This window comes from Thermobia domestica, chromosome 2 (genome assembly GCF_964235325.1).
Source record: "Thermobia domestica chromosome 2, izTheDome1.hap1.1, whole genome shotgun sequence".
In the NCBI taxonomy this organism is placed as follows: Eukaryota; Metazoa; Arthropoda; class Insecta; order Zygentoma; family Lepismatidae; genus Thermobia; species Thermobia domestica.
In genome coordinates this window covers 217,058,698-217,086,313 of record NC_137455.1, presented here as the reverse complement: position 1 = coordinate 217,086,313, position 27,616 = coordinate 217,058,698, and the positions used below count along the sequence as shown (strand labels likewise).

General features: G+C 36.6%; 3 protein-coding genes across 3 annotated transcripts; all 3 read left to right on the top strand.

Moving 5' to 3' along the window:
- The first annotated feature begins 20,124 nt into the window (after nt 1–20,124).
- On the top strand, nt 20,125–23,863 carry LOC145679333 (uncharacterized). Its single transcript, XM_081749918.1, has 2 exons — nt 20,125–20,406; nt 22,151–23,863. The coding sequence occupies exons 1-2, from the start codon at nt 20,125–20,127 to the stop codon at nt 23,861–23,863; spliced, it is 1,995 nt and encodes a 664-aa protein (XP_081606044.1).
- Nucleotides 23,864–23,946: 83 nt separating this feature from the next.
- On the top strand, nt 23,947–24,669 carry LOC145679332 (uncharacterized). Its single transcript, XM_081749917.1, has one exon. It carries the CDS (start codon nt 23,947–23,949, stop codon nt 24,667–24,669), a length of 723 nt encoding a protein of 240 aa, XP_081606043.1.
- Nucleotides 24,670–25,919: 1,250 nt separating this feature from the next.
- Nucleotides 25,920–26,699, top strand: LOC145679331 (uncharacterized). Its single transcript, XM_081749916.1, has one exon. The coding sequence runs from the start codon at nt 25,920–25,922 to the stop codon at nt 26,697–26,699; it is 780 nt and encodes a 259-aa protein (XP_081606042.1).
- The last annotated feature ends 917 nt before the right edge of the window (nt 26,700–27,616 follow it).

The following is a 27,616-nucleotide window of genomic DNA, read 5'->3' as shown; positions in this document are numbered from 1 at the left end:
GAAATGTTTGAAAATTCTTTGAAAATTTCAGAAAATTTATCTTTCTTTATTTTTAATACTATACATTTATCACACCATCTTTCATGGTAGTAACAAAAAGTTGCGTTTACATATATTTAACTACTATAAAAAAGTATCAGAACCCTGGGATAATATTTTCTCTTCTGACAGTTTGATTGAACTTGCATATTTTTTCTTACTAATACATGAACCATATTCTTTCAATCACAATAACTCATTTGTTTCACCTAAAGCAGCAACATTTTACAATTCTACAGTTATTAGGCTTCAAATGTTTCATTCATACAAATACCTGACAGATTAGGATGTTTATGTTTTAACAAACAGAAATATAAACGAATACATTATAAAATTTATGGACTCTCAATTTCGAGTTTGTGAAAATTCACAATTTACATTTCTTACTGGCCCTTGAAGCTGAATGATGGCATTCTTTTTTTCTGGATTTCAAGCTAGTCCGAATGAAGTCGCCACGGTTTCCATGACAGAAAACATTCCTGGAGGACTCTGTAACTAGTTGTACAGTTATTTCTACAGCTCGGGTGTGGCACGGAAGGTCAGCAAATGGCCATTGTGTTGGATCCTCTTCTTGCAGCATGGTTTGCGAATCCTCAGACGTTATGTCATTCAAAATTGGTGGTGGGTTCACTTGGGTTGTCTTCAAGTCAATTATGTCAATATAGTCCTTAATTTCAAACTTTATTTAGGAACGTTGAATTTGCCAACACCATCAGCTTCATCTGTTGCTTCAACTTCTCTGGCTTTTATAACTCTTGTTCAAATGTGTGCTCTTTTGTCGTTTAGCATTGCAATCAAAATGTTTCTGCAGATGCTAAGAAAGCACTTCGCGAAATCATATTGTCGATCACATCGAGGTGAATTTTGTCCAAATATCTAGAAGTCACAATGATTTGGTGAAAGTGTCGAGCTCCATCCTTAATTGAATGTTGGGCTATTATACGCAACCAGAATGGAACATACACTCTCATAATGAACTCCACTATAGTGTTTAGACTGTATGAAGATTTCGTTGTGGAAACATTCAGTCGCAAGATCCGGTTCGCTGTTGTCAATCACCGAAACATGTTGAGTCGCCCTGGATCGCGTTTGGCTAAATTTGCTGGATGGATTCCTGAGGAAATGGCAAGAGCAATATCCATAAGATATTTTGATCCTTACTAGGAAGTATCAATCGAAAGTAAGGAACAATTAATTGGCTCATATGTTACTAACGGAAGTTGCGAGCAGTCGTCCATGGACTTTCCAATACTGCCACAGTAAGACGAAGGTCCAGAAGTAACGTAGGAGGAAATGGAACAAGTGACGTAAGAGTAATTCATTAAAATGAAGGAGACGAACAGCCCATTGAACAGGTTTGCCTAACTTCTATTCCGGGCGGCGCAGTACTGCAATATGTACTCCTGTGTTCAATGGTGTTCCATCACAACCAAGCGCAATAACGCTGTTGAGACCTCCGAGCACCTCTGCTGTGACAAAGTTGATATCATTTTCTGAAATTTTCAGTCTGGATCCAGAGGTAGATGTAGCGTGTACAAGGTAGACAGAAAGAGATCCCTTCACAAGAGAATAGTGTTCTTCCGTTAATGTTCTCTGCTCGCCGTTCTCCGTTAATGTTCTCGCCAAGCTTTTCTCTTGACAGTGTGTTATCAAGTCGACCATTAAAGTAAAGACCCCATGCATTTTTCAAACTCCTATTTTTAAATTTTTCGCAATTCGGGATCTTTCTTTTGATGTTTTGCTCTTGTCAACCACTAACGTTTTATCCGATGTACTGATTAGGCTTACGTCGTCGTGTAAAACACCTGTGGCTATTGCAGCAGTGGCTTGAAGTAACACCCTGAACCTTTGACTTAATATGGCGGTACGTGTAAGCTTCATTCGCATTTGGGACGACGCTGTTCGAGGCAGAGATTCGTCCACCTGCACCGACGTCCTCCTTTATTTTGTTTGCGTCTTCTTACTCTAAGGATATTAAATTTGTTGTCTTGAACTGCAAATCTTGTAGCGATAACAATGAGTCATGAAATAAGCTGGTTGAGGCATTAATTTCTGAACTATGAAGAAGAGCATTTAAATTTCTCTCGAGACGCTTTTGAATTTTCCTCGTTTCTTGCTCATTGACCTGGGCGATACACATTAGTCACTTTGTTCTTTGATCGGTCAGAAATGCCTGGTATTATTTATCCCAGGGCTCTGAAACTTTTTATAGTAGTTAAATATATATAAAAACAACTTTTCGCTACTACCATGAAAGATGCTGTGATAAATGTATAGTATTAAGAAATAAAAAACAGATAAATGTTGCGATTTTTTCAACAATTTTCAAAATTTTACACCCTGTACAAGAACATAAGGTATCATTCTAGGGTTTTGAAATTTCGCACAGGTAATGCCTACATGTAGGTACAACTTTTCCGTACTATCTCCAAAGGGTCTACGATTCTATTGAAAATTGGCAAAATTTTGCATTTTTCCTATTTTTTACCAAATTTTCAAAACTTCATAGAGCTTGCCAGAACAGAAGATAATATTCTAAGTTTCTGATATTTTGCAAGGGCAATACTTACATGCAGGCACACATTTTCTACACTTCCGTAAAGGGGCCCTCAAACTTTCGATTTTTTCAACCCCCTAATGAAAAGGTGTTGTAATAGTTAAACGACACTGCGCCCCGTAAAAGTATTGGCGCCCTATTAAATCAATATTGTTGTCGGTTTACAAAGAAATAAGTTTGGTAAAATATTTTCTTGTTCACTCCGTTTGCAACCCAAACATTTCAATAAGAATCACTAGTTTTCATTTATTATTAAAAAAAAACTTGTAGTATACGCAGTGGTGTATTTACGATTTTGTTTTGGGGAGCGCTTTGCTAACTTTCGGGGGGGGGTGCTTTGTCTAAAAATATGAAACTTCTGCAAGATATTTCATATATTTTACTATAATAAGTAAGATTTCGAGGGGGGCTTAAGCCCGGAAGCCCCCCCTTAAATACGCCACTGAGTATACGACTTGTTAATACCGATGTAGGCCTAATATACAAGCTGCCAAATAATAACTTATAGTGTATGGAGAGGCGTTATCAAATTAATAAGTTCCGTTAGTTAATCCCACTTTTCTACTTAATCGGATTAATCACGACGCTGAAAATAAAGATATGAAAAATGAAAGAGATTAAAGACACACTAAAGCTTCTAAGCTGCTGTTTCTGCGGGAACTGTTCTGCAAGTGGATTTGTATACTAACCAAACGTAGTCAAGTATAACAAAAAGTCTGAAACAAGCCTCTTGAGAACAGCTTGTATTTGTAAAAGAATGCACAATAATCGCTTTCGGCAGTTGCACTTGCCTTCCAAGCAGCTTGACAAAACTTCAGCGTGGCGTAATAGCCCAGTATAGCTAGGAGGTGAACCTGGACATAATTGTTGAATTTCTAAAACTTTGGGCACAAGTCAATAAGGTATGTATAAGAATTTATTGAAAGTTCTCACCTCTACGATGCTTGCTTCATCCAATATGGCGGAAAATCCAACATGGCCGCCAACCACACTTAAAACCCAATGTAGCTGGGAGGTGAACCCGGATATAATTGTTGAGCTTGTTAAACATTGCATACGAAGTCCCCAAGGCATATGTGTATAACAACATATTAAAATATTGTGCATCTCTTTCTTTTGATTCATCCAATATGGCGGTCAATCCAACATGGCTGCCTACCACATTTACAGAACTTACAATTTTGTGTTTTTGTGGCTAATTGTTGTATTTATAATGAGATTGTCTTTCAGCAAATACGTGAAAGATTATTATGAAGTGAAACATGTTATTAAAGTACACCATGATCAGAAGTTGTCTCAAAACAATGAAAAAGTCGAAGTAAGATAACAGCTTCTCGTGTAAATATTTACTGTCACTTGAGTCTATTCATAGATTTCATTGCACTATTAACTGTGATATTTATGGGTAATCCTAGTTACTAGAAATTCTGTATGTAACTTATTGGCTCTTTATCCGCTTTACAATATTTTTATTTAAAGTTCACAAACATATCATACAAGGACTCGAACCCCAGACCTCATCAATAATAGTCTGGCCAACTAGACTGCTCAGACGTTTGGGCTATTTTGGAATGTTATCTTACACAAAAAAATACTTTGCAAAACTGTATATTAAAGTAATTCAACAGATGGACTTATTAAAAATGTTCCTCTTATTTAGCAGCTAACTTGAATCATTTGACGTCGGGTTCGTTCTCTGAACACGTGTTTGTTTCATCAGAGTTCATAATCGGAACTTTCCATCTCAGATTCATTGTAGGTATTAGAATTTCCATAGGTGATCAGGGATTGAAGTGGATCTGGAAAGGTAGGGGGACGATAGATAGCGGCTTAATGACACGCCATCCTCCTGCCTATCTTCCCCCATTGTAATCTTTTAAGAACTGAGGGACGCTGTACATATTTTTTGGAGGTAGGGGAAGACAGGCGTTGACTTGCTACATATTTCTTATACCTGAAATAACAAGTATCCAACGTATCGTCAATGCGAGCACCCTACATCTGCAGTAGGAATTTCTCTCTTTTGGACGTGGACTTTTGTATGGCAGAATTGGAATAGAACTGAATTTCCCAATAATTGAATAATTGCTGAATTTTTTTAAAAGTCCGCTTCACATAATTAGAAAACTTCATGACAGCACTACCTGGCGTTATACATTGTGATCTACCAAGGCTGTGAAATGTTCTTTGGCCATCTACAGTTCTGGTGTTAAAATCGTTAAAAATGTTTGCATTTTGCAATTTATCAAGAGTCCCTGCTGTTTAAACGGAAGAAAGGAAAGAGTGAGGATGACCAATATGCATATGGACATGGTGACCTTGAAGTTATTGTTCTCCTGTTTCATATAACAATGACCTTAGTTATCACGTATTTTCTTTGACAAAATTCCTTTGCAGACTGATCCAGGCAATACTGAAAAGAATCAGTTCCTTTCTATTCATAAAAGGAGGTTCCGAACGAAAAAGAAAATTATCTTAGTTGAAGCGTTAAGAGGGAAGGCATATATTTGAACCTCTTTGAAGAAATCATTTAATTTGACAAAAATAACAAAACACGTGATCCGTCATCGCCTATTTTGAGTCATTCGCCATTGTTCTTAATGGGATTAACTACTTCGGTTTAATACCACTCACTTCTAGACGCAATTGGCATCAAAGAAAGCGGCAATTAATGGATTTCGATAGATGATCCGCAGCTACTCTCCTTAACCTTCAAGGGAGAAAAAGAGAAAGAAAGCGGGGGTAAAAAGAAAGTTTTCCTTTGTTGTTTTGGTTTCATTCAGATGAAAAATAGTAATCTCCGATGTTGGGTCAATTAGAGTATTTCAGAAAACTTGCTTGGGTAAGACGTGTTCAGATGTTGAAATAAGAACTTCTTAACACTCTACCAGAACCACAGGTAGTTCAAATTTACTGATTCAAATTTAATCATTTTCGATTTGAACTTTATCCCACAGAAAGAAACAAATAGCAAGAAGCAACGTTTCGCAAACGATTGAGCTTTTAACGCAACATATCATGACTATCCAGAAACCTCTACAGAAATTGGAAGTGGTACAAATTTACTATTACTTCCGGTTTTAATACTGATTTCCATAGAGGAAAACCTATAAGGTTATGAATATTTTTTGTTTGTTTGTTTGTTTTTTTCATTTGACTTAGCGTTCCAAGAACATGATTCATTTTCTCCTTTAACTCTCAATTTAAACCGGAAGTTGTTCAAATTAGAACCTCCCTTTTGAACGTTTATCATCATAGAACTAAAACGATAACAAATGTCGTTGGTCTTTTCTGCAAACGTTGCGATGTCTTAAAGTAACATTACGATCAACAAGACCCTACCAAAGCGGGGTTGCTTCAAATTTACTATTACTTTCGGTTTCAATATTGGTTTCCGTAGAACAAAAACAGTAACTGCTATAAATATGTGCTTTTTCTAGGGATGCGCACGAGTCGAGACATGTCTCGAATCTCGACTCGAATTCGAGTCGAGACACACTTTGTAAAATTCGAGACGAGTCGAGTCAAACGTATTTCTCGACTCGAATTTTCGAGTCGAGACTCGAGTCGAGTCGAGACAGCTGGTAAAAATCTCGACTCGACTCGAATGTCTCGAAAATTTTTCTATAATTTTTAATATTATTTTGAAGAAAGTACTCGCTCAGAAACACTCGGCACGAGAATTTCTGAAACTGCAGGACTTGTCAGGTGTTCGAGGAGTGCTGTGGTGATTGTCTTCAACAAGTGGCGAAACCAAGGGGAAAATACGTCCAAATGTCGAGGGGTTGGACGCCCCCCTCCTCATTACAGATGTCGAACGTCGTATGCTGGGCAGACTGGTAAAAGAGAACAAGCAGCGAACTGCGTCGGAACTAAGATCAGAGTTTAATGCTGGGCAAAGTACAAGTGTGTCTGAACTAGTGTTGTCAAATTTCCTGAAATTTTGAACCTTTTTTTTAAAAAAAACATTTTTTTCGATTTTCCGGAAAAATTGAAAAAAAATAAATATGTTTGTATTAGGTTAATTTTACTAGTAATGATATCTCTTTTTTTCAAACTCGCGAAAAATGTAAGTTCAGAAATTTCAATATTGCGAATATTAAAAAATAGCACTCGAAAATAAAACTATTCCAATTATTATCTATATATTAAAATACTAGATTTACGCGTATATGTTTCTCCTCACAGAAAAGTTTATATGTTTGTCTCCAATCCTTTCAACAATGAGATCTCGAACCCACAAGTGCTAGAAACGTGCCGTTTTCATTTGTCGATTCCAAATTTTGTGTAAATTGTGCAGTTCTAATTGAATATTTTTATTTAAAAAAATGGCCATTAGTTCTTTATTACATTTATAGGGGTACACTAGAAGTACTGTGGGGGCGCGGTGGCTCAGTGATAGGGCGTTCACCTCCGGTGCTTGAAGCCCTGGTTCGATCCCAGATCGCGCCGTGTGTACTTTGTGGTAGACAAACACCGTGCTCGTGGGTTTTCTCGGGGTTCCCCCGTTTCCTTCCACTTTCTTCATTCCACCATTTCATTCATTTCTCATCATCACAGTCTCCTTTAGCCTAACCGGCATAACCATGGGACGTAAAATTCAAGATTTCATTTCACTAGAAGTACTGAAATTTTTGAAAAAGTAAAGCATCATTCTCTACGAGTTATATATTCCAACATCACATAGTTGTATACAGGGGTTGTATATCTATCAGGCGTTTGTTTCATGGCCAAATTATAATGAAAACGAAGGATAACCATTTCACCAGTCTAAGATTAATCTTCATTGTTTGGAGAGGGTTTTTTTCAATAAACACCGTTTATCACTGACATAATTGATTGTGTGTGTACTTTATTAAATAATGTATATAAATGCATGCATACACGATATGGGCATTCAGTAAATGGATACTTGAAAATTTGAATTCAATTATACATACAAGCCGGTTACGAGTCTTTTGTTAGCCGGCTACTGGTGCAGTCCAAACTACCCTTTGGATTGAGCTTCCTACCGGATGTGTAGCCTACCGAAGGACCACACAGATGTTATCGAAACTATTGTGCTATTGTTTTTTGTATGCTTTGGCAGAAATTTCTGTAGATATCGAAGCCCGCCAGTAAGCCATATCTAGCATCTTGGTGCTAGATCTAGCATAATTGATTCCCATTTAGCATCTAGCATCTTGAGTTTAGCATATTGGCAAACTCTCATTCTTTCCTCTGGAGAACAGAAAAAGAACGAAAATTTAGATGGCTCACTGACCGTTGGGAATTATCCCTTAGTTGAAGCGATGATTGGAGTAATAAAACCAGTTAGTATTTCCGCTGTTGTATTGTTGAATTCACAGAAATGTTCAAAAATAAGCAAAACGTGACTCTGCACAAGATGTTTACTTACCCATAGTTTTATTATTGTCAACTGAACTCTGAGTGTCTGGGATGTTTCTGTCCCTTCTCACTTTACAACTTGAGAGGGGAGGGGGTATGATCGTCAGAGTACACCGCTAAAAGAAATGCTTCAGTGCTGCGTCGGAAGCGGCATGTTTTGTATATATTTCTTAAAATGTTATCCATTCATAAAGTATAAATTCCCCCTTCCTACCCTGATTCTCTTTCCAATACAGAGAACCGACTCTTTAAATGAAGAAAGAACCCTGAACGCTCCCGAAAATGCAAAAATGAATGATGCGTACAAATAACAAATCTGTGGATGAACCAAATAATGCAGCTACATGAGAAGATGATGACGAAGATAACAGTGCTTGATGCAGCGCAGTCCACCACATGTAAATAGATTTGAAGTGTTCATATTTGTGTATGTGTACGTGTATATGTGCTTGTTTCTGAGTATTTATATGCGTGTATGTCTTGTAATTGTTACATTAATATCCACTGGATTAGTGAAACTATAAAATGGATTTGATGACTGCCAAATTGACGTCACCTTGGTAAGTCATTATTTTTTAATATTTAGTAATATTAAATTAGATTATAGTTTAGCGCCGTTTTCAGGAGCAAAGCTCTACAAGACGTGAGCGTACACTTTTAACGTCGGATTTGAAACACATAAGCTCCTACCATGAATCAAACCTCGTTTGAGAAATGCGCATAAGCTAACCACATAGGAACGGGGAGCTCAACATTTAGTAATATGTATATTAAGTTGTAAAATTATATTCGTTTAATTTTCACTAGTATAATCTTCACAATGTAAAGCATTCGCTAGGCACGTTATCTTGTTTAAAAAAAAGCCTATCTCTTATGTTTCCGTCTCGGGGTTGGACTGCGGGATGATAGAAATCCGAAAGAGATGTTTTTATTATATTTTGTACAGTAGATCTGCTCCTTCATAATCTCTGTGTTTGATAAGAATTTACCACCCTGGCTCACGAAAATGTATACGTAATATAGGAAACCATGCACATTAAATGCCAGACTAATATAGCAAACATTGAAGATTCCCCCCTAAAAAATTTTCTTCGGCCGCCCATGTCTGGAGGTACACAATTTCGCAACTCAGTGGATACGATGTGGAGGTATTCAAAGCCCACTGATTTACGCATCATATTTAAATCTTATAAAAAATATTCTCAGTGAATACTAACCTGAGGAGAACTATTTTTTTTAATTCGATCGCAAAAGTTTTTTTTTTTCACCAGGTCTCGGTCATCGTCCGGCACGAAAACAAGTTTGTACAAGTGTTTCCCCAGCAAACTTTTTGAGAAAGGGGTCCTCCAGGAGTGTTATTTAGGGGGTAATTCCTGCGTTTGTTATATACATATATATAGATATAAATATAGATATACTGTGTATATATATAAAGATAAGTAGGAGCGGGTCTTTAAAATTAGTTCGGAAAGATAATATGAAAATCTGGCATAATTTGAAAGAATCTAGTCTAAGATAAAAAATAGTTTGTTTGTTTGTTTGTGTTTGTCTGTCTGTATGAGGCGTGGGGATCAAACGAGTGGATCGAGAGTTACCAAATTTTGGTCAGGGGTACCTTGGCCCAGGCCCAAGATCAAGACGAATCTTTTTTTTTTTTTGTTTTTCAAAATTCGAACCAGGGGTCTCAGGGGGCGCTTACAAAGACATGTAAAAGTAGGAGAAAATGGCCGATATCACTGTCGAATTCATAGTCTTCGCAGTCGCTGAAATCAATGGTGAAACTCTGATCACATTAACTTCCAAATACACCCTATTCGGGCCGGGGTCACCGGGGGGGAGATACCGAGACAAGTAAAAGTAATCCAAAATGACCGATATTAGTGTCAAATCCATAGTTTTCGCGGTCGCTGAAATCAATGGTGACAATTCCATTAGCAATGATTTGCAAATTCAGCTACAATTGTATGCGAGCCGGGAGTTAGTGGGATCTCAGGGGGACGGAATCCGCCCCCCGTACATGTAAGCCTAAATGGCATATTCTTGGTCATTTTCGAAAATCCGAACAATTTGAAAATCCGAATACCTGTGGTCGCAATTAATTCGGATTTTCGACTTCCCACTGTATGTGTTGCAGACATGTTACAGAAAGTAAGATTACTAGCATCAGGCCAACAAATAGTTTTTAAACTATATTTTCCTGTTTTTGCCAATATTTCCGAACCAATGACTTTTTCTAATGGTTTCAAAATTTCCGGAATTTTACATAGAACAATGAAGATATCTCTATGAAATATATGTTTGATTTAACATATTAACTAAAATGATTCTGTGATTAACAAAAATGATGATTCTGATAATACCCAAATTTTCCGCTTTTTCCCCAGCTCGGGAAAACCGTAAGAAAAACTGTTTTTTAACCCAAAATTTCCGTTTTTTTCACAGGCCTTCACAACACTAGTCTGAACTAGTGCTCTCAAACGGGTCGGGTCGGGTCAGGTCAACTCGTGTCGGGTTGTCGGGTCGGGTCAGCTCGGGTCGGGTTGTCGGGTCAGGCTACTCGGGTCGGGTTGTCGTGTCGGGTTATTCGGGTCGGGTTGTCGGGTCGGGTCAATCGGGTCAGCTTGGGTCGGGTTATCGGATCGGGTTGTCGGGTCGGGTCAGTCGGGTCAGTTCACTTTGGTCAACTGAGTTTAGGTTGAGCTTAAACTCGGCTGGAGTCGAAAGCTGCTGTTTTTCACTAGCTGCCTAATTAAAAATAGCAATTTTCAATTGATTTTATAGAAGCCATTAATCTATTTTGAACACTTGCAGCTAGAGTTTTTATGGTAAATGCTTATTTTTGTACTTGTGTGTACTTTAATTTGTAAATGTGGAAGATTGACTTTACCAATCGACTGTAATATTAATACCTACGCCAATATGGAGTCTGGATTTAGAACAAAACTAGAAGTTGTTTAAGCAAGGCCAAAAGAAAGATTGGATATGGACGACCAAGCACAAGCAGGGCTGCGGTGGCTCAGTGGTAGAGAATTCACCTCTGGTGCATGTTGTCCATGGTTCGACCCCAGCTTTGCTAAGTAGGCTTTGTGTTGGAGAAACACCGTGTAGTGGGTTTTCTCGGGATTCTCCTGTTTCCTCCCACTTTCTTCATTCCACCATTTCATTCATTTCTCATGGTCACCGTATCCCTTAGCCTCGGTGCAGAATCGAGGGACCTTAAACTGAATATTTCATTTTATTTCACCAAGCCCAAGGACATCGATACAAGAATAAGATAAAGATTGGATATGCAAGACGAATTGCATAGTAATCTTGCTCTTGGCCTTGTTTTGGTGATCACTAAGTAGCGATGAGCATATTTTCTTGCTTTCCGTAAAGTATGAAAGACCATAATCAAAATCACACTTGGTCTTCATTTGTACCGGTGAGGCGAACATTCTTGGCTCTTGTATAGCATGAAAGACCAGCAAGACTACGAAATGCAGGACCAAGACTTGACTGCAAGACAAAGAATAACACGCAGTATTGACGACCAAGATCTAGGGTGCGAATTGTTTGAATTTCATTTGTTGGGTTGAAAGTGATGAAATAAAATTAGTACTTTATAATTAAATATCATACTGTATTTTTAAATTTTAAATTACAAAATTCATATTATGTATCTTCTTACGTGCAACTATATATACTGTAAAATACGTTTTAATTACCGAGAAAGAAAAATCAAAGTGGCACAGGTCCCGGAATCATAAGAACCTATTTTGGAATGAAAGTTGAAGGGTTGGAAAAAATCACAGGTGTTCTCCTGTTTCCTCAACCCTTATCATTGTAGTTAAACGATTTCCTTTTGTCTCCGCCAAGAGACTCTTGCTACTGCTTTCCGAAAAGACCCCCTGCCGTTCAAGCAGGTGAGAACATTGACCTTGAATAAAAATTTCGTCACATAGAACTAAAGCAAGAAAAAAAAATTCTCCCACGTGGGACATTGGTATCTGTTATAAAAAGAAATAACCAAACCTCAAAAGTGCCAAATATTCATTAAGATGCATATACAAATCCCCCGCTTGATCTAGCTAGTGGTTAACGTGTAAGACTACTGTACACGTGGTCCGGGTTTAATTCCCAATGGGAGCGCATTTTGGCGTTCACCCAGTGTCGTGACCATAGTGCTCTCTAACGGATCGGGTTGACCCGACCCGACCCGACTCGGATCGAGTCAGCTCGGGTCGGGTCGGGTCAACCTGGTCAGCTCGGGTCGGGTTGTCGGGTCAGGTCAATCAGGTCGGATCACGGTTCGGGTCGGGTCATCGGGTCGGGTCAGTCAATTCGGGTCACGGGCCTGGTCGGGTCGGTCTTCAACCCGACCCGTTGAGAGCACTAGTCTGAACACACTGTGCATCGAACACTCCTAACGATGGCGAATGTTAACACCACGACATCGGCAACTATAACTGAAATGAACACGTGACCATCGCCACTAGACCTTGGCACAATGGCAGAGCGTTGCATTGTCTGATGAATCCCGACATCTTCTTCATCATGACGATGTGAGGGTGCGAATCCGTCGTGTTCAAAGGGAACAGCTTCTTGGCATCTGTACTGCGAGACGGAGACAAACTGGCTGGGGCTTAATTATTATCTGGGGAACATTCAGATGAGCATCCATGTGTTTAGTGGAGCTCGAGCAAGGCACCATGACGGCCGAGGCGTCGCACGCTGCTTACAGACTACGTACACCCCTTCATGACGGCCATTTTCCCATCGGTAGTGGCATTTTTCGACAAGATAATGCACCATGTCACAAGGCCAGGAGTGTGATGGAGTGGTTCGAGGAACACAGAAGCGAGTTCCAGGTGATGTGCTGGTCCACAAAATCTCCGGATCTGAACCCAATCGATCACATCTGGGATGTGATTGAACGTGACGTGAGGACGCATCACCCCCTCCCCGGAATTTACGGGAATTAGATGACCTCTGTGTGCATATGTGATGCCAACTCTCTCCAGCGACCCACCGAGGAACATTGCGACCATGCCAAGAGGCGTTCCGTTGCCGTTGTTATGCATGCCAAAAAGTGGACATACTAACAATTAGGTAGGTAGTCATAATGGTCTGGCTGATGTGTGTGTATATTTTAACTCGTATATTTTGTCTCGACTCGAATTCGAGTCGAGTCGAGACAGAGACTGTCGAGTCGAGACACGAGTCGAGACAGCAACATATTTTCGAGTCGAGACAACATTTTCTCGAGACGAGTCGAGACAGGCTTAAATCTCGACTCGACTCGACTCGTGGGCATCCCTAGCTTTTTCCAATCGATTCAATGAACAAAAAATAGGTTTAATCTATTCCCTTAACCAGGCCCGCAAACAGCCATAGAGGTTTGGGGGACGATGGATATGTTAGGGGAGTCATGGATATTTTAGGGAGGGCAAATCATTAAAAATTCTCTTGCACATATCTAAATTGTGTGTTTTTTTTATGTTGAGGTCTGGAGGTGACACGAAAAGTTTAAGGTCCACGAACCCGAGCCCCCCTCTAGTTGCGGGCCTGCCCTTAACCCTCTCCTTAAACCGATAGTGGTTAAAATAATCAATTCTGGTTTCAACGTTAATCGCCATAGAAGGAAAATAGTAACAGCTAGCAAGAAGCAGTGTTTTTTTTCGCAAATAATTCAGTGTCTCAAAGCAACATATCATTTCTATCCACAACACTCTTTCAAAACTTAAATAGTTCAAATTTACTATTGTTTCCGGTTGCAATGCTGATCTTCGTACACCAATAACACTAAATGGTATCAACATGCGTCTTTTTGGAATCGATTCAGCATCAAGACTAAATGAGAAGTTAACCTACAGTTTAGCGTGGAATCCGAACCACATGACATCCACCGGGAATTGAACCCAAATCTCCCATACCAGACTACGCGCCTTTGGCGTGGGAGGCCCGGGTTCGATTCCCGGCGGGAGCTCATGTGGTTCGGATTCCACGTTAATCAGTAGGTCCACGTCTCATATAGCCTTGCTGCTGAACGGGACGTTAAACTCAAAATCAACTCAACTCAACTCCCATACCAGAAACGAGTAATATCTTTTTATAATTGCATATACTCCCACTCACTAGTGATTACTATAGAGTGAGGTAAAGTGATGTTAAAGTAGCGTGCAATATATATAAAAAATTAAAATCCAACTTTGAATAGATCCTATGAATGCTTAAATATTTGTCCCTCAGGTCTTTTTCAATCATTGTCCATATTTCACGAATATACGAAATAAAAAGTCGTTAATTTATTACTTAATGATTCCAAAGCAAGTAGTTCTTAAAGAAAAAACAGAATATGATAAAAGTATTTAATTACAATTAAGAATGAATGGAAACCCATAATTCACAGGTGATCGAATTAAAGTAGCACAGTTCAAATAGTAATAACATAATTACTCTGTTATTTCGAGAGCTTATTATCTAAGGTTCATTTTTCCATCACATCCTCTATTATTATGCAAGAGATAAGATATAACTTTCTTCCTTTCCATTGTTAATATTCTCACAGTCAGACGTAATGGTAATGCGATAATGTAGAAATTCACAATTTCTTATAGATTACCAAATGGTATGCAGCAGTATATTAAAACAGTAATGATCAATTTACCAAAAAAAAAAAGTGAAAAGAGAAGAAAAAGAAGAAAGAAAGAAAGGAAAACTCATTGACAGTAATGCAAAATAAATATAATTTCGTTTTTTACTTGTTACTTTTACAAAATGAGTATAGTTTTATTTTATGCATATATATGTTTTGAAATTTTCACTAAAACAAATTAACTAGTTAATATTGAATTGATACTAGGTAAAATTGATTTTTAGATTGAAAGACTTTTTTGTTAAAAAGATAGTTTTATTATAAAAGCTTTTCTACAAGACTATAAATAAGTCTTTTACTGTTTTTCTTTTATATTTATGTTATTATTAATAATGTTCAAGCAAGCGTTACACGTAGATAATTGAAAGGGAAGGAAATTGCCCGTTAACAATATATGTACCTCAAAGACAGTAGCATAGTTCAATTAGGCAACCTTATGCATGAAGAATGTAGAAGTATTTCACATTGTTCATTATCGTGAAGAGATAAAGATAGTTTGTAGGTAAGTTTTCTCCCTTTCTTCTCGAAAACGCTTTGAAGAGAAAACGAAAGAGGGAGTCCCTTAAGCGACTTACAAGCGACTAAATTAACTGATCCTCTCTTTTGTTAGCGTTGCAGCTACTAAAAGTGGAGCTTTTGTGCTATTCTTTACTGGGCTTTATTCATGCAAAGCACGGCCTTTCTCCGAGGATGGAGTAAAATCCCGCTGCAGATCCACTTGTCTGCTTCCTTTTAGATCCTCCGGAGAGTTTTCTACAAATTGTGTCTCTCTTTTATGTATTACGACAAAATTCCATCATGTATATCGGTGAGATAGAGACTAAGATGGTATGAATTCCATCTGAAATCATGATGTGCCAGGTGGCTTACAGATACTATTCATTACTACACTTAAGTATTTTATGTATGTTACTGTTACCAAAGTCGAAAACTATTAGGAGGCTCACAAAATCTATTAAAGATAAGTTATTTTGTTCCATACACCGGGTTTAATAAGCGCAAATGTCAAATTCACCAACAATAAAACCAAATCTTTAATTTATTCCCAGGTTTAGCCTTTATAGTCTAATAAGATAAATACGGTACAATCGAATGACTAAGGAAGAAATATGAGGAAGAATATGACTTTATATCGTATAATTGTTTTATATGTATTGAAATGCAGGAGTAGCAAATAATAAATTTTACTGAGCGTATATTCTCCTAAAACATTCTTTTTGTCTAAATACATGTTAATTCCTGTGTTTGCTAAACGTAAGCTGTAAAATAAACAATGTATATTAAATATTCGTTACTCCACAAACTTTCTCATTTTAGAATGAAAGCGAAACTACTTTAAAACTTATTTAACTCTACTATCTTCATAATTTATTACTTTCATTAGTCTCAGTTTCCTTTTCCTTATTTAATATTATCAATGTTTTATTCAAACCATGAAATCACTAACAAAGGTATAGAAGTGACTAAGTGGCTAACGTGCGAGTTGTCTCTGGTTCGATTTCTAGTGAGGTACTAACTCGAAATATAAACATAATAGCAATTTTAATCACAATTTGAGCTGCAGATCTCGTATGATATAATATCAGTTCTGAAATGGGATGTCAAACTCAATTAATACATAAAATATGTATGAGGAAAAAACTCTATTTTAGCAACGGGGGATAAACCTCCGTCCACCTTCATAGATCTAATTCATTTGCATTGGTTGAACTTATGGATAGTGTTAAAGTCATATGATTATTTGAGATGTGTTCTATTTTCCAGAAAGACGTCGCTCAAACATGGATTTTTTCTCTTTATGTCAGTGCTCAATATTTTTCTTTAAACCCATGACTTTTTTTATCGTTCGGCGTGCGTTAAGAAACAATCGGCAACCTTTCCCAACAGATAGTCAGTCTCTTCTTCTCGAACTGAGAAACAGTACGAGGTCTTCTGAATTCTTGCTAAGGAAAAGAGAAAAAGCCCAGTTGTGAGAGATATTACATTTCATGGCTCACCGGGCACACGAAAAGACGAAATGAAATTCCTTTTCGGCCAAAGTCTTTTTCTCCAACCTTTTACAGTATACATACATACACACCCTTTCTTTCTTCTTTATGTGAACGGACAAATCCCTCTCTCTCTCTCTCTCTCTCTCTCTATATATATATATATATATATATATATATATATATATATATATATATATATATATATATATATATATATATATATCTTGTCTCATTGTTTTTGTTAGTCTCTTGGTGTTTCTACTTTTAATAATAATGCACTTGTTTATGTGCAAAAAGATTTCTTGTTCAGACTCAAGTGAAAAATGGAAACAATGTCAAGAATGTAGAGGAGAGCAAAAACATACACAATCTTAAACAGAGTTGACCATTTTTCCAAGTAATAAAGAAATATAAAAAGTACCTTTCAAGGTTTTACGCATATAGTCCGAATGCACGTCAAGTTTTGTAATCGAATGAACTCTAAAGAATAGTAAATGCTTCTTCCAGTAACTATTCTCTACGAAGAAGAACTAGATAATCATTCAATCCAGACCGCACTTACTCTTGTAATAAACTCCTTAAATATAGAAATCACACGGTGAGAGATCCGAGCTGTACAGAGGATACAAAAGAATTCATCAACTCCACTGCTGTAAAAGATTCACTGTGCGTGAGTATGTGAGCGCGCATTGTCGCCGGGCAAGTGCAGGGTCTGCCGAACAATTGAAGCCTTTTCCCTTGAACATATTTCTTCAATTTCCCGAGTAGTGCCTAATACACTGCAGCATTCGCTGTGTGAATAGAGACCAGAAATACACCATAGATTATCCAAAAGATCGTTACCATAAGTTTATCAGTGCTAGGTGATATCTTGAATTTTTGACTGTTGGAGAACGTGAATGTTTGTGCGCATTAATAATAATAATAATAATAATAATAATAATAATAATAATAATAATAATAATAATAATAATAATAATAATAATAATAATAATAATAATAATAGAAAAAGGAAAGAAGGAGGAGGAGAAGAAGAAAAAAGGTAAGTACATTAAGACCAACAATTCTTATCTTAAACACTACAACCATAAAATAATAAACGGATTTAAAATCTACAAATGCCTAATCGTTAAATAAAACAAAATTACTGAAAGTGTTTTAATTTAAGTTAATTTATTTAAATTATTCGGGGAACGTTAACTACGAAGATCTGTTTTCGAAGGAACGGTTATTGTAATACATGTTATAATTTAATTGACAGGGCTTTTTCTTTGTCTCCCTCTTCAACAATATTACGTTTATTTATGTATATTGATTTTGTTATTATGTCATGTCTTTTACTTATAATGGTTAATAATTTCTTAGCGCGCGTTTCTTCCGTCTTGTTTCAAGGTAATTATTGTGAAACATTTAAATAACGAACGCCCATGTAATACGATTATTTGTCTATGGATGAGATGTGTCCGTTACAAAGAGGTTACGCAAATTTGCATAGCGTAGTCGGTTGGTACTACGTTAAGCAAAACAACGTTGTTTGACTGTCTATTTTCTATGAGTTCATCAGAAAAATTTAGGATAATATATCAAAATAAAAGGTTGCTCATTTTCGAAAAGATGAACCTGTTGTGAATTCATAAATATGTGTAAAAATAAAAACCATGTTAGAGCAAATCCTACAACTTCGAATCCGTGGCATGCTGGGATTCCAGTGTGTACCAAAGCTCACAACCTGGACACTAATACTAGCCATAATTTATTTTGTATCAAATATGATACAATATGCGTTGTAGGATTAAATTGGTCATAGTTCCTGTTCGTTATGGAAAAGTTTCTAAAATATTGACGGGGTAGAGGTGGGAGGAAAAAAGAAATCGTTGTCCGTTTCCAAGAATGTCCGTGAAAAAGAGGATTCTGTCATGCAATAATATATGTATACATATTTTCATATTTTGTACATCTACACTGAAGAAATCACTATAACAAGAGTTCATCCCGCGATATTTTGGGTGGCGAGATATTGATATAGATGGGTCATTCTCACTTAACTCCAGCACGCTATGTCCAACTGCATAGGATATTCAAAATTTAATTTATTCAGTTACTATTTTAAATGGAGACAGAATGGCTGCTGCTAATCCTTGGAACAGAATTAGCAGGGAAATATATCTCAGAGTTATTTGAAAATAATATAAAAATTACTAATTTTGCCACATAAATTATCTGACTCAATAGAATTTTCAGTTTGAGATGGCAATACCTAACTTGGATCAATAATTATATTACAACGTGGACAGTACCTAGGTATAACAGTAATGAATACCAATTTTATTATATTTTACGCTTTCCTTTCATGCTTAATATTTACAAAATTATTTTTAATAAAAATATATGTTTTTAAATACCTCACTTCATTCCAAGTACTGAATGTAAGCCTTGAATTATCTTTTAAACTCTTTATGTTCAATTATTTTTTTAAAAAATGTCACGTGACGTACGTCACACCAATGTGACCAGAAGTACCAGATTTTATAATATAATCCACCAGGAATTTTAAATAATATACACTTAATAATATATATAATTATTATATACACCAAAACCTCGCAGCACAAAATATAATTTTAACACGATATGTCCCCTATTCTTAGTAACACCAGAAATTATTACAGTATTAGAGATATTAGAGTCATTGGCCCTATCGTTCACTATACATACATGCATATGACAAATAAAGTCACCCAATGCGATGTTTTAGTGTTAATCAGTACATTTAAAATCATAAAAAGAACCGTTTTCCGAAAGTGATCACGAGAAATTCCCACTTCTCACAAAAACATTTTTCTTCAAACTTGCATGAAAATTAAGACTCACCTTAAACAAACGATAAGTAAATAAATAATTTAGAAAGGCTCTGCCTTGCCCCCACTGCTGTATCTGCTTTATGTCGTTGATATGCCGTCCTTACCGCAAAACATTCATACTTTTCAGTACGCTGATGACACGGCTTTCCTGGCGTTAACAAAAACTATCTCTCAAATAAGCACTGCGATGAATGAAGCTATCCGTCGCTTTAGCGATTGGTGTCGGACGTGGCGCTTAACAATAAACGCTACCAAAACTCTGACCATAGTCTTTATTCCACCAAAACGTCGATCACGAGTTCATCGAAACCCAGCTCGTCTTGTGTTTGGCCGCATTTCATTATTCTTTTGTTTTGTATCTGGCAACGCTGGACGATTGATAGTTTTTTATAAGTGTCAATGTGGCGTGTGTGACTGCATAGTGTGTAGTTGCTTATGCATAGCAATTAGTGTATTTAGTTGTGTGTTTACAATATAATAAATAGTATATTGTACAACGAACTTTGTGTTCAAAATAATACAGTCCACGAACATTAAATTGGTCCTTACCGACCGGATTTTGTTCCAGTTGTGCATGTGCATGGTTTGCGAACTTATGGCGCAGTATCTTCATTTTGTAGTGCATTGTCAAAGTGGTGCAGAATTATAACAATGGAAGAGCTTATAGGTAAGAAAACTGTCCTGAAACGTCAAGTGACTAGATTAACACATAAAGTGAACGAGAATAAAGACAAGCCTAACTTCAGTATTAAGCTGTACATTGAACGTGCTACGCAATTACATGGCGATTGTACAGAGCTCATTACAAAGTTCATTTCTTTGGGTGGTGAAAGTGAGTTTGCAAAATATGACGGAGAATTTAATGAAGTGCAAAATAAGTTGGACTCTGTCTTAGAAATTTTGTACAATATGCAGTCACCTAATACTGAACAGGTAAATTCATCTAATAAACAGTGCACAGATGTGAAGTTGCCAGACTTAGAACTTCCTACATTTTGTGGTAGAGTGCAAGATTGGCTATCGTTTCGTGACTTATTTGTTGCTGCTGTTCATAATCAGTGTTGAATTCAGACATTTTCACCCGGGGGGAATGTGAACTCCTCGGGGGGAGGATTGTTTTTCTGTATTTTTGCAAGAAAGCAGCATATTAACAATTCCATTCACATGCACATCCTACCTAATATTGAGACTAATTGCTGATAAATATTCAATGTGAGATTATATTTAAAAAAAAAAAACAATCGTTTCAGTTTATCTAAAACATTAAATAAAGACTGGAAAAAATATTTTAGACTAAACTTTAACTGCTATTTACAGCAGCTATTTTAGTTATTTTTCCCTATATTCAGTAGTTCCTGTTTGTTACTAATGTAGAAGTTTTTTTTTTTTTTTTTTTTTTTTAAGATTTAAATTAACTCAAATATTTTTTGTCCTAAAACAAACATACATAGGAATATCTTAACAAAAAGTAACCATTCTTTCTCACACTTCTGATTCTAAATCAAGTATATTAACCTTGGTTTCTTCACTGCATACACATCAATAGTTTAGTTTACGAAATCTTCAGTAGGATTAGTGCCGTGTCGTGGAAAATCAGCGCTTGGGGCGAGAGTATACGACGACGCCCCCGTACATATGAGTGAGGACGACAGATCAGCTGCGAAAGGTGGGAAAATTTAAAAAAGTAAACCCTGCTTTTCCTTGATTTTGAGCACTTTTTATTACTTTTTTCCTTTCATTTTATATATGTGCACATGTCCACATGTGCATATGTGTTTCATTCCTTTCTTCTTTTCTTTTCTTTTCCCTCCCGAATCGTGCGTCCCTTTCTTCGGTGCCCGGGGCCGTCGCTCCGCTTGCCCCTCCTTCGTCATCTTCAATATCAATCTTTCACTTATATACTACTATTACATTGATAAATTCTATATAAATCTCTAACCCAGGAGGAATAACTGTTCCTCCCTGATCCCTCTAAATGACGCCCTCTAAATCTCACCCTTTAACTGACTTATTTTTAGTTAAAGAAAGGTGTGTTTACTTTAACAATCGTAAAACACATTTACGTCTGTTACTTCAGATGCGAGAAATGAGATTTAGACTCTCTATTTCAAATAATGCAAGAACTGTACATTTTCAAGAACTGAAGTCTACTGACATCAGAGATCATATGGAATGATCGAAAGATCTTCCCTAACTTTCCTTTCCTATCTCAATCTGTGCTAGTGCTACATACTAATATATAATATAGGGCGAGAGTATAGTACCTACTAAAATACAAACCTTTCTTCAACAGTTGACAGTTTCATGTTCTGTCAAACTTGGTCATAGCGTTAAGAAATACAGGTTTTATTGACTATTTGGTATTCTATCTTAGATGTTACATGTTTAATATTTATATAGAATGGGTCTGCGTCATTTATATGTATATTGAGAGATCGGATTTCGTCTGCACCTGCACGGAAAGAAAAACAAATAATTGGTTGAAATAATTTCTACATTTGTGACTGGAATTTTGGGAGTTTCTCCGGGAGGGAATGAACTTTCTTCGGGGGGGACATTCCCCCCCGGGCTACCCCCTGAATTCATCCCTGTTCATAATAACAATCGATTAGGAAATGCTCAAAAGTTGCAGTATTTGAAGACAGCTGTATCAGGAGAGCCTGCTATATTGTTGCAGTCTATTTCCATATCTGATGATAACTATAAAGTAGTATGGGAGTTACTTAAATCAAGATATGAAGATGTAAGAGAGCTAGCAAATCATATTTTGAGCAAGTTTGTTACTCAACCAGCTGTGAAGAATGAGTCATCAGGTGAGTTACGGAGATTGGTTGACAATAGTGTTCAGTGTGTGTGTGAACTTAAATCCTTGGGCCTTCCAGTGGAACATTGGGATGTGATTTTAATTTACCATGTGGGTGAGAAGCTAGATAAGAACACCAGAAAACAATGGGAGCTTTCATTGAAGAAAAACGAACAACCAACTTTCGACCAGCTGAAAGAGTTCATATTACAACGTGCCAAAGCGTTAGCTGCAGTGAGTGCAAGGTCAGCGGCAGACACGTCTCCTTTAAAAACAAACAAAAAAGGCAACACGTTAGTGCATCATTCAAGTCCAATTGTGTCGTGTATCATGTGTAAAAATAACCACAAGCTATATAAGTGTCAAAAGTTCATAAATATGTCAGTGAATGATAGGCATAGTTTTGTGAAAAAGAATTCGCTTTGTTTCAATTGTTTGACCTTAAATTGCTCCGTAAATAAGTGTAATGTGAAGCAGGGTTGCCACACTTGCAACAAAAAACATCATACTTTATTGCATTTTGAAAAGAAGGATAAAGTAGATAATGTAAATTGTTCTCATTCTATAAATCAAAAACTAATTCCTCAGATGTTGTTGTCCACGGCTGTCATAAATATCAAAGATAATGCAAATAAGTTGATACAGTTTCGTGCTCTTATCGATTGTGGCAGTGAATTATCGTTTGTAACTGAACGTTGCGTCCAGAAATTACGCATAACCAAAGAGAAAATAAACATGAGCATATCAGGTGTTACTGGTTCTAACGTTGGAAATTCTCATGCAATAGTTGATTTGTGTTTTCAGTCATTGTACAGTAATAATAATATTCATACTAAAGCAATAGTAGTCCCAAGAATCACAAGTAACTTACCCAGAGTAACTATTCAAAATATAGGTAATTGGGAAATTGTGAAACAAGTAAACTTAGCAGATCCACAGTTTAATAAAAGCGGCCCTATTGATGTGTTGTTAGGTGCTGATGTTTTCCCATTATTGTTGCTCAATGGGAGACACGTAGGTACGAATGGAGCTCCGTCTGCCATTGAAACGGTGTTAGGTTGGGTATTGTGTGGTCAGATTAACTTAACGAATAACACATCAAGTGTTCAGTCATATTTTGTTCCTGTTGATCTCAATAAAACATTGCAAAGATTTTGGGAAGTAGAAGAGTTGCCAACTGTACAACATTTATCCGTTGAAGAGCAAACATGTGAGCAGTATTTTGCTGAAACTTACAAACGTGATGTTGATGGCAAATATATTGTAAAATTGCCTTTTAAAGAAAATGTTGAGCCTCTAGGTGTATCACGGGACACAGCAGTAAAGCGATTATGCCAGATGGAACGTAAGTTACAGAAAGATCCTGATTTATGTAAACAATATTGTGATTTCATGAAGGAGTACTTAGACTTAGGTCACATGGAAAAAATTCCTGATGTAGAACTTGATAAGCTTATATCTGAATCTTATTATCTGTCGCATCATTGTGTCTTAAATGAAAGTAGTTCTACCACTAAATTGCGGGTTGTATTTGATGGTAGTGCTAAAACTAGCAATGGGATATCTCTCAATGACAACTTATGGTAGGTCCAAAATTACAAGATTATATTATCCCATTAATATTAAGGTTTAGAACTCATCCAATTGCATTGTGTGCTGATATAGCAAAAATGTACAGACAAGTTAAGGTAGATCAAACTGATTCTGATTACCAGAGAATAGTGTGGAGAGAAACAGTTGACCAACCTATTACTGATTTTAGATTGTTAACTGTTACTTATGGAACCAGTTCGGCTCCATATCTGGCTGTAAAGTGTTTGCAACAGTTAGCTGTAGATGAAGGTCATTGTTATCCCAGAGCTGCAGAATTAGTCATGAATGATTTCTTTGTTGATAATTTAGTTTCAGGTGCAACTGATAGTAGTGAGGCAATGGTATTGTACTCAGAATTAACAGCATTATTACACAAAGGTGGTTTCGAATTAAGAAAATGGTCTACTAACGACATGAATGTGCTAAATAGTATCCCTTCTCACTTAAGAGAAACTCAGTCGTTAATTTGTTTTAATGAAGATGAGAATGTAAAAGCTTTAGGTATACAGTGGAATCCATCAAGTGATTCATTTTCATTTTCTATTGTTGTTCCCACTTATAAGTCAGTAATGCCAAAACGAATGTTACTATCTGATATTGCAAAATTGTATGATCCGCTTGGTTGGTTATCTCCAGTATCCATTGTTGCAAAATTGTTGCTACAATCATTATGGAAATTAAAAATTGAATGGGATGACGTACTTCCAAATGATATTGCTCGCTCGTGGGAAGCATATTGTCAAGAATTGCCATTGTTGAGAGAGATTAAGATCAAAAGGTGTATTTCTTCTGATACATGAAATATGATCTAATTGGGTTCTTAGATGCTAGTGAAAAGGCGTATGCTGCAGTAGCATATATACCTTGTATAGATACATCTGGAAATGTACAAGTATACCTGATTGCTGCAAAGACCAAAGTTGCCCCTATAAAGCAAATATCAATACCTAGGTTAGAATTGTGTGCTGCAGTATTGTTATGTAGATTAAGGCAATGTTAATCAAGTTTGAACAGGTTGTCTGTTACACAGATTCTACTATTGTGTTAGCATGGCTTTCTTCATGTCCGAGTAAATGGAAAACATTTGTGGCTAACCGAGTATCTGAGATTCAACACTCAATTTTTATTAAATGAGCGCACACATCGAGCAAAGACAACCCAGCTGATTGTAGTTCTCGTGGTTTGAATCCGTCACAATTAGAGTCTTATTCACTATGGTGGAATGGGCCAAAGTGGTTGATGGAATCAGAGTTACCTATTGTAAATATTAATTGCAAAAATCTAGATTCTGTTCAATGTGAGCAAAAGTCTTCAACTGTCAACATGCACATTAAGGTTGACTGTACAATAGTAGATAAATTTTCATCGTTATCTAGGTTAGTTCGTGTTACTGCTTGGTGTAAAAGATTTATTAGGAATAGTAAAAGTAAATAGGAGTTAAGATATAGTGGACCATTAACTACAAAGGAGTTGTCAAATGCATTAATACATTGGATAAAACAAGCTCAAGAATCAGAATATCCACTTGAGATAAAATACTTACGTATGAAAAAACCTTTACCTTATAATAGCAAACTATTGTGTTTAAATCCATTTCTTGATGAAAATGATGTTATGAGAGTTGGAGGTCGCAAAATGCTAGTGTAACATATGATTTCAAATATCCTATCTTACTTCCAAAACATGCTAGAATTACAGAACTTCTTGTAAAATCTGAACATATAAAGCATCTTCAATGCAGGTTCACAGTTACTTTTATCTGCTTTGCAACAAAAGTTTTGGATTATTGGTGGTCGTGACTTTGTAAGGAAGATTGTAGAAAGTTGTGTAACATGTCACAAACAGTCAAATGTAACAGCCTCTCAATTAATGGGTCAACTTCCTGTTGGTAGAGTAACACCAACTCGTCCATTTTTGCATTGCGGTTTAGATTATGCTGGTCCACTAATGTTAAAAAATATGAAAAGTCGAAATTCAAAATTGTTCAAAGGTTATGTAGCACTCTTCATTTGTTTCAGTGTCAAAGCAATTCATTTAGAATTGGTAAGTGATGGATCAACAGTCATTTATTGTAGCTTTGAAACGTTTTATAGCTAGAAGGGGAAAACCTACTGATATTTACAGTGATTGTGGTTCAAATTTCATAGGTGCAAACAGAGAATTAAAATCCTCACTGAAACTTGTAACGAATGGTGATTCAAAAGAGTCTGTATGTAATTACCTCAGGATGCAATATATAAATTGGCATTTTAATCCACCATCCTCACCTCACTTTGGAGGCATATGGGAAGCTGGTGTAAAGTCTGTCAAGTACCACTTGAGACGTATAGTTGGTAACATTGTGCTTACATTTGAAGAAATGTATACAGTTTTGTGTCAGATTGAAGCCTGTTTAAATTCTAGACCATTAACTGCTCTATCTTCTGATCCTACTGACTATCAGGTATTAACTCCTGGTCATTTCTTAATTCACGATGCACTAGTAGCAATACCTGAACCAAATTTGTGTGAATTAAAAATCAATCATTTGTCACGCTGGCAATTAACTCAAAGATTGGTCCAACATTTTTGGAACCGTTGGCAAACAGAATATTTGTCTCGGCTGCAACAAAGGCCAAAATGGTGGTGTAAACATGCTAATATCAAGGTCAATGATTTAGTATTAGTGAAGGAAGATAAGACATCTCCTCAACATTGGAATTTAGCAAGAGTAGTTGCTGTTCATCCTGGTGTAGATAATATTGTTAGAACTGTTACTATTAAAACTAGCAAAGGTGTCTTCAAACGACCAATTGTAAAAATTTCTCCTCTTCCATTTAATGAAGAATAATATGTAGAATGTGTAGTGTAATGTGTAGAATAATATGTATTGTTGAAATGATATTTCAAGGTGGGCGGTATGTTCGGCCGCATTTCATTATTCTTTTGTTTTGTATCTGGCAACGCTGGACGATTGATAGTTTTTTATAAGTGTCAATGTGGCGTGTGTGACTGCATAGTGTGTAGTTGCTTATGCATAGCAATTAGTGTATTTAGTTGTGTGTTTACAATATAATAAATAGTATATTGTACAACGAACTTTGTGTTCAAAATAATACAGTCCACGAACATCTTGCCCTTACAGTCAATGATACTGCCATACAGCAATCAAAGACAGTGAGCTACTTGTGTATATTTGATCATCATCTTACATGGCGTCCACACCTCGCTACCGTTGTAAGCAAAGCCAAAAATAGATTAAATTTACTTAAATGTCTCATAGGTACAACGTGAGGTCTCCATTCTTCTACGCTCATCAACACCTACAAGGTCTTCTTCCGTCCCATTCTTACGTATGGTTTTACCTCCTGGATATTAGCAAGCGCAAAACATTACGAAAAGCTGTTAATAATGGAACGACATGCTCTCCGCCTAGCCTACCGCATTAAATTACGAAGTCCAATTGTACGACCGCATCACATTTTCTCACCTTCTTTATCATATTGAAGCTCTTCGTACTAAATACATAACTCAACGCTATAATAGCGAACACGCTTTATTTTTTGAAACAGTTTACAGCGACGCTTCCTACACTCACAGCCATCACCACACGTCTACACCTCTCTCACTGCTTTTCGCATTATATAAATATACCGTACCTCCAAATCATCCGGACTATAACATCATCAGTATCCTCAGCACATCACACGTATCAGCCCATATCTCACCTTCATATCATGCACATTAAACCCGCTTGTTACTAACAGG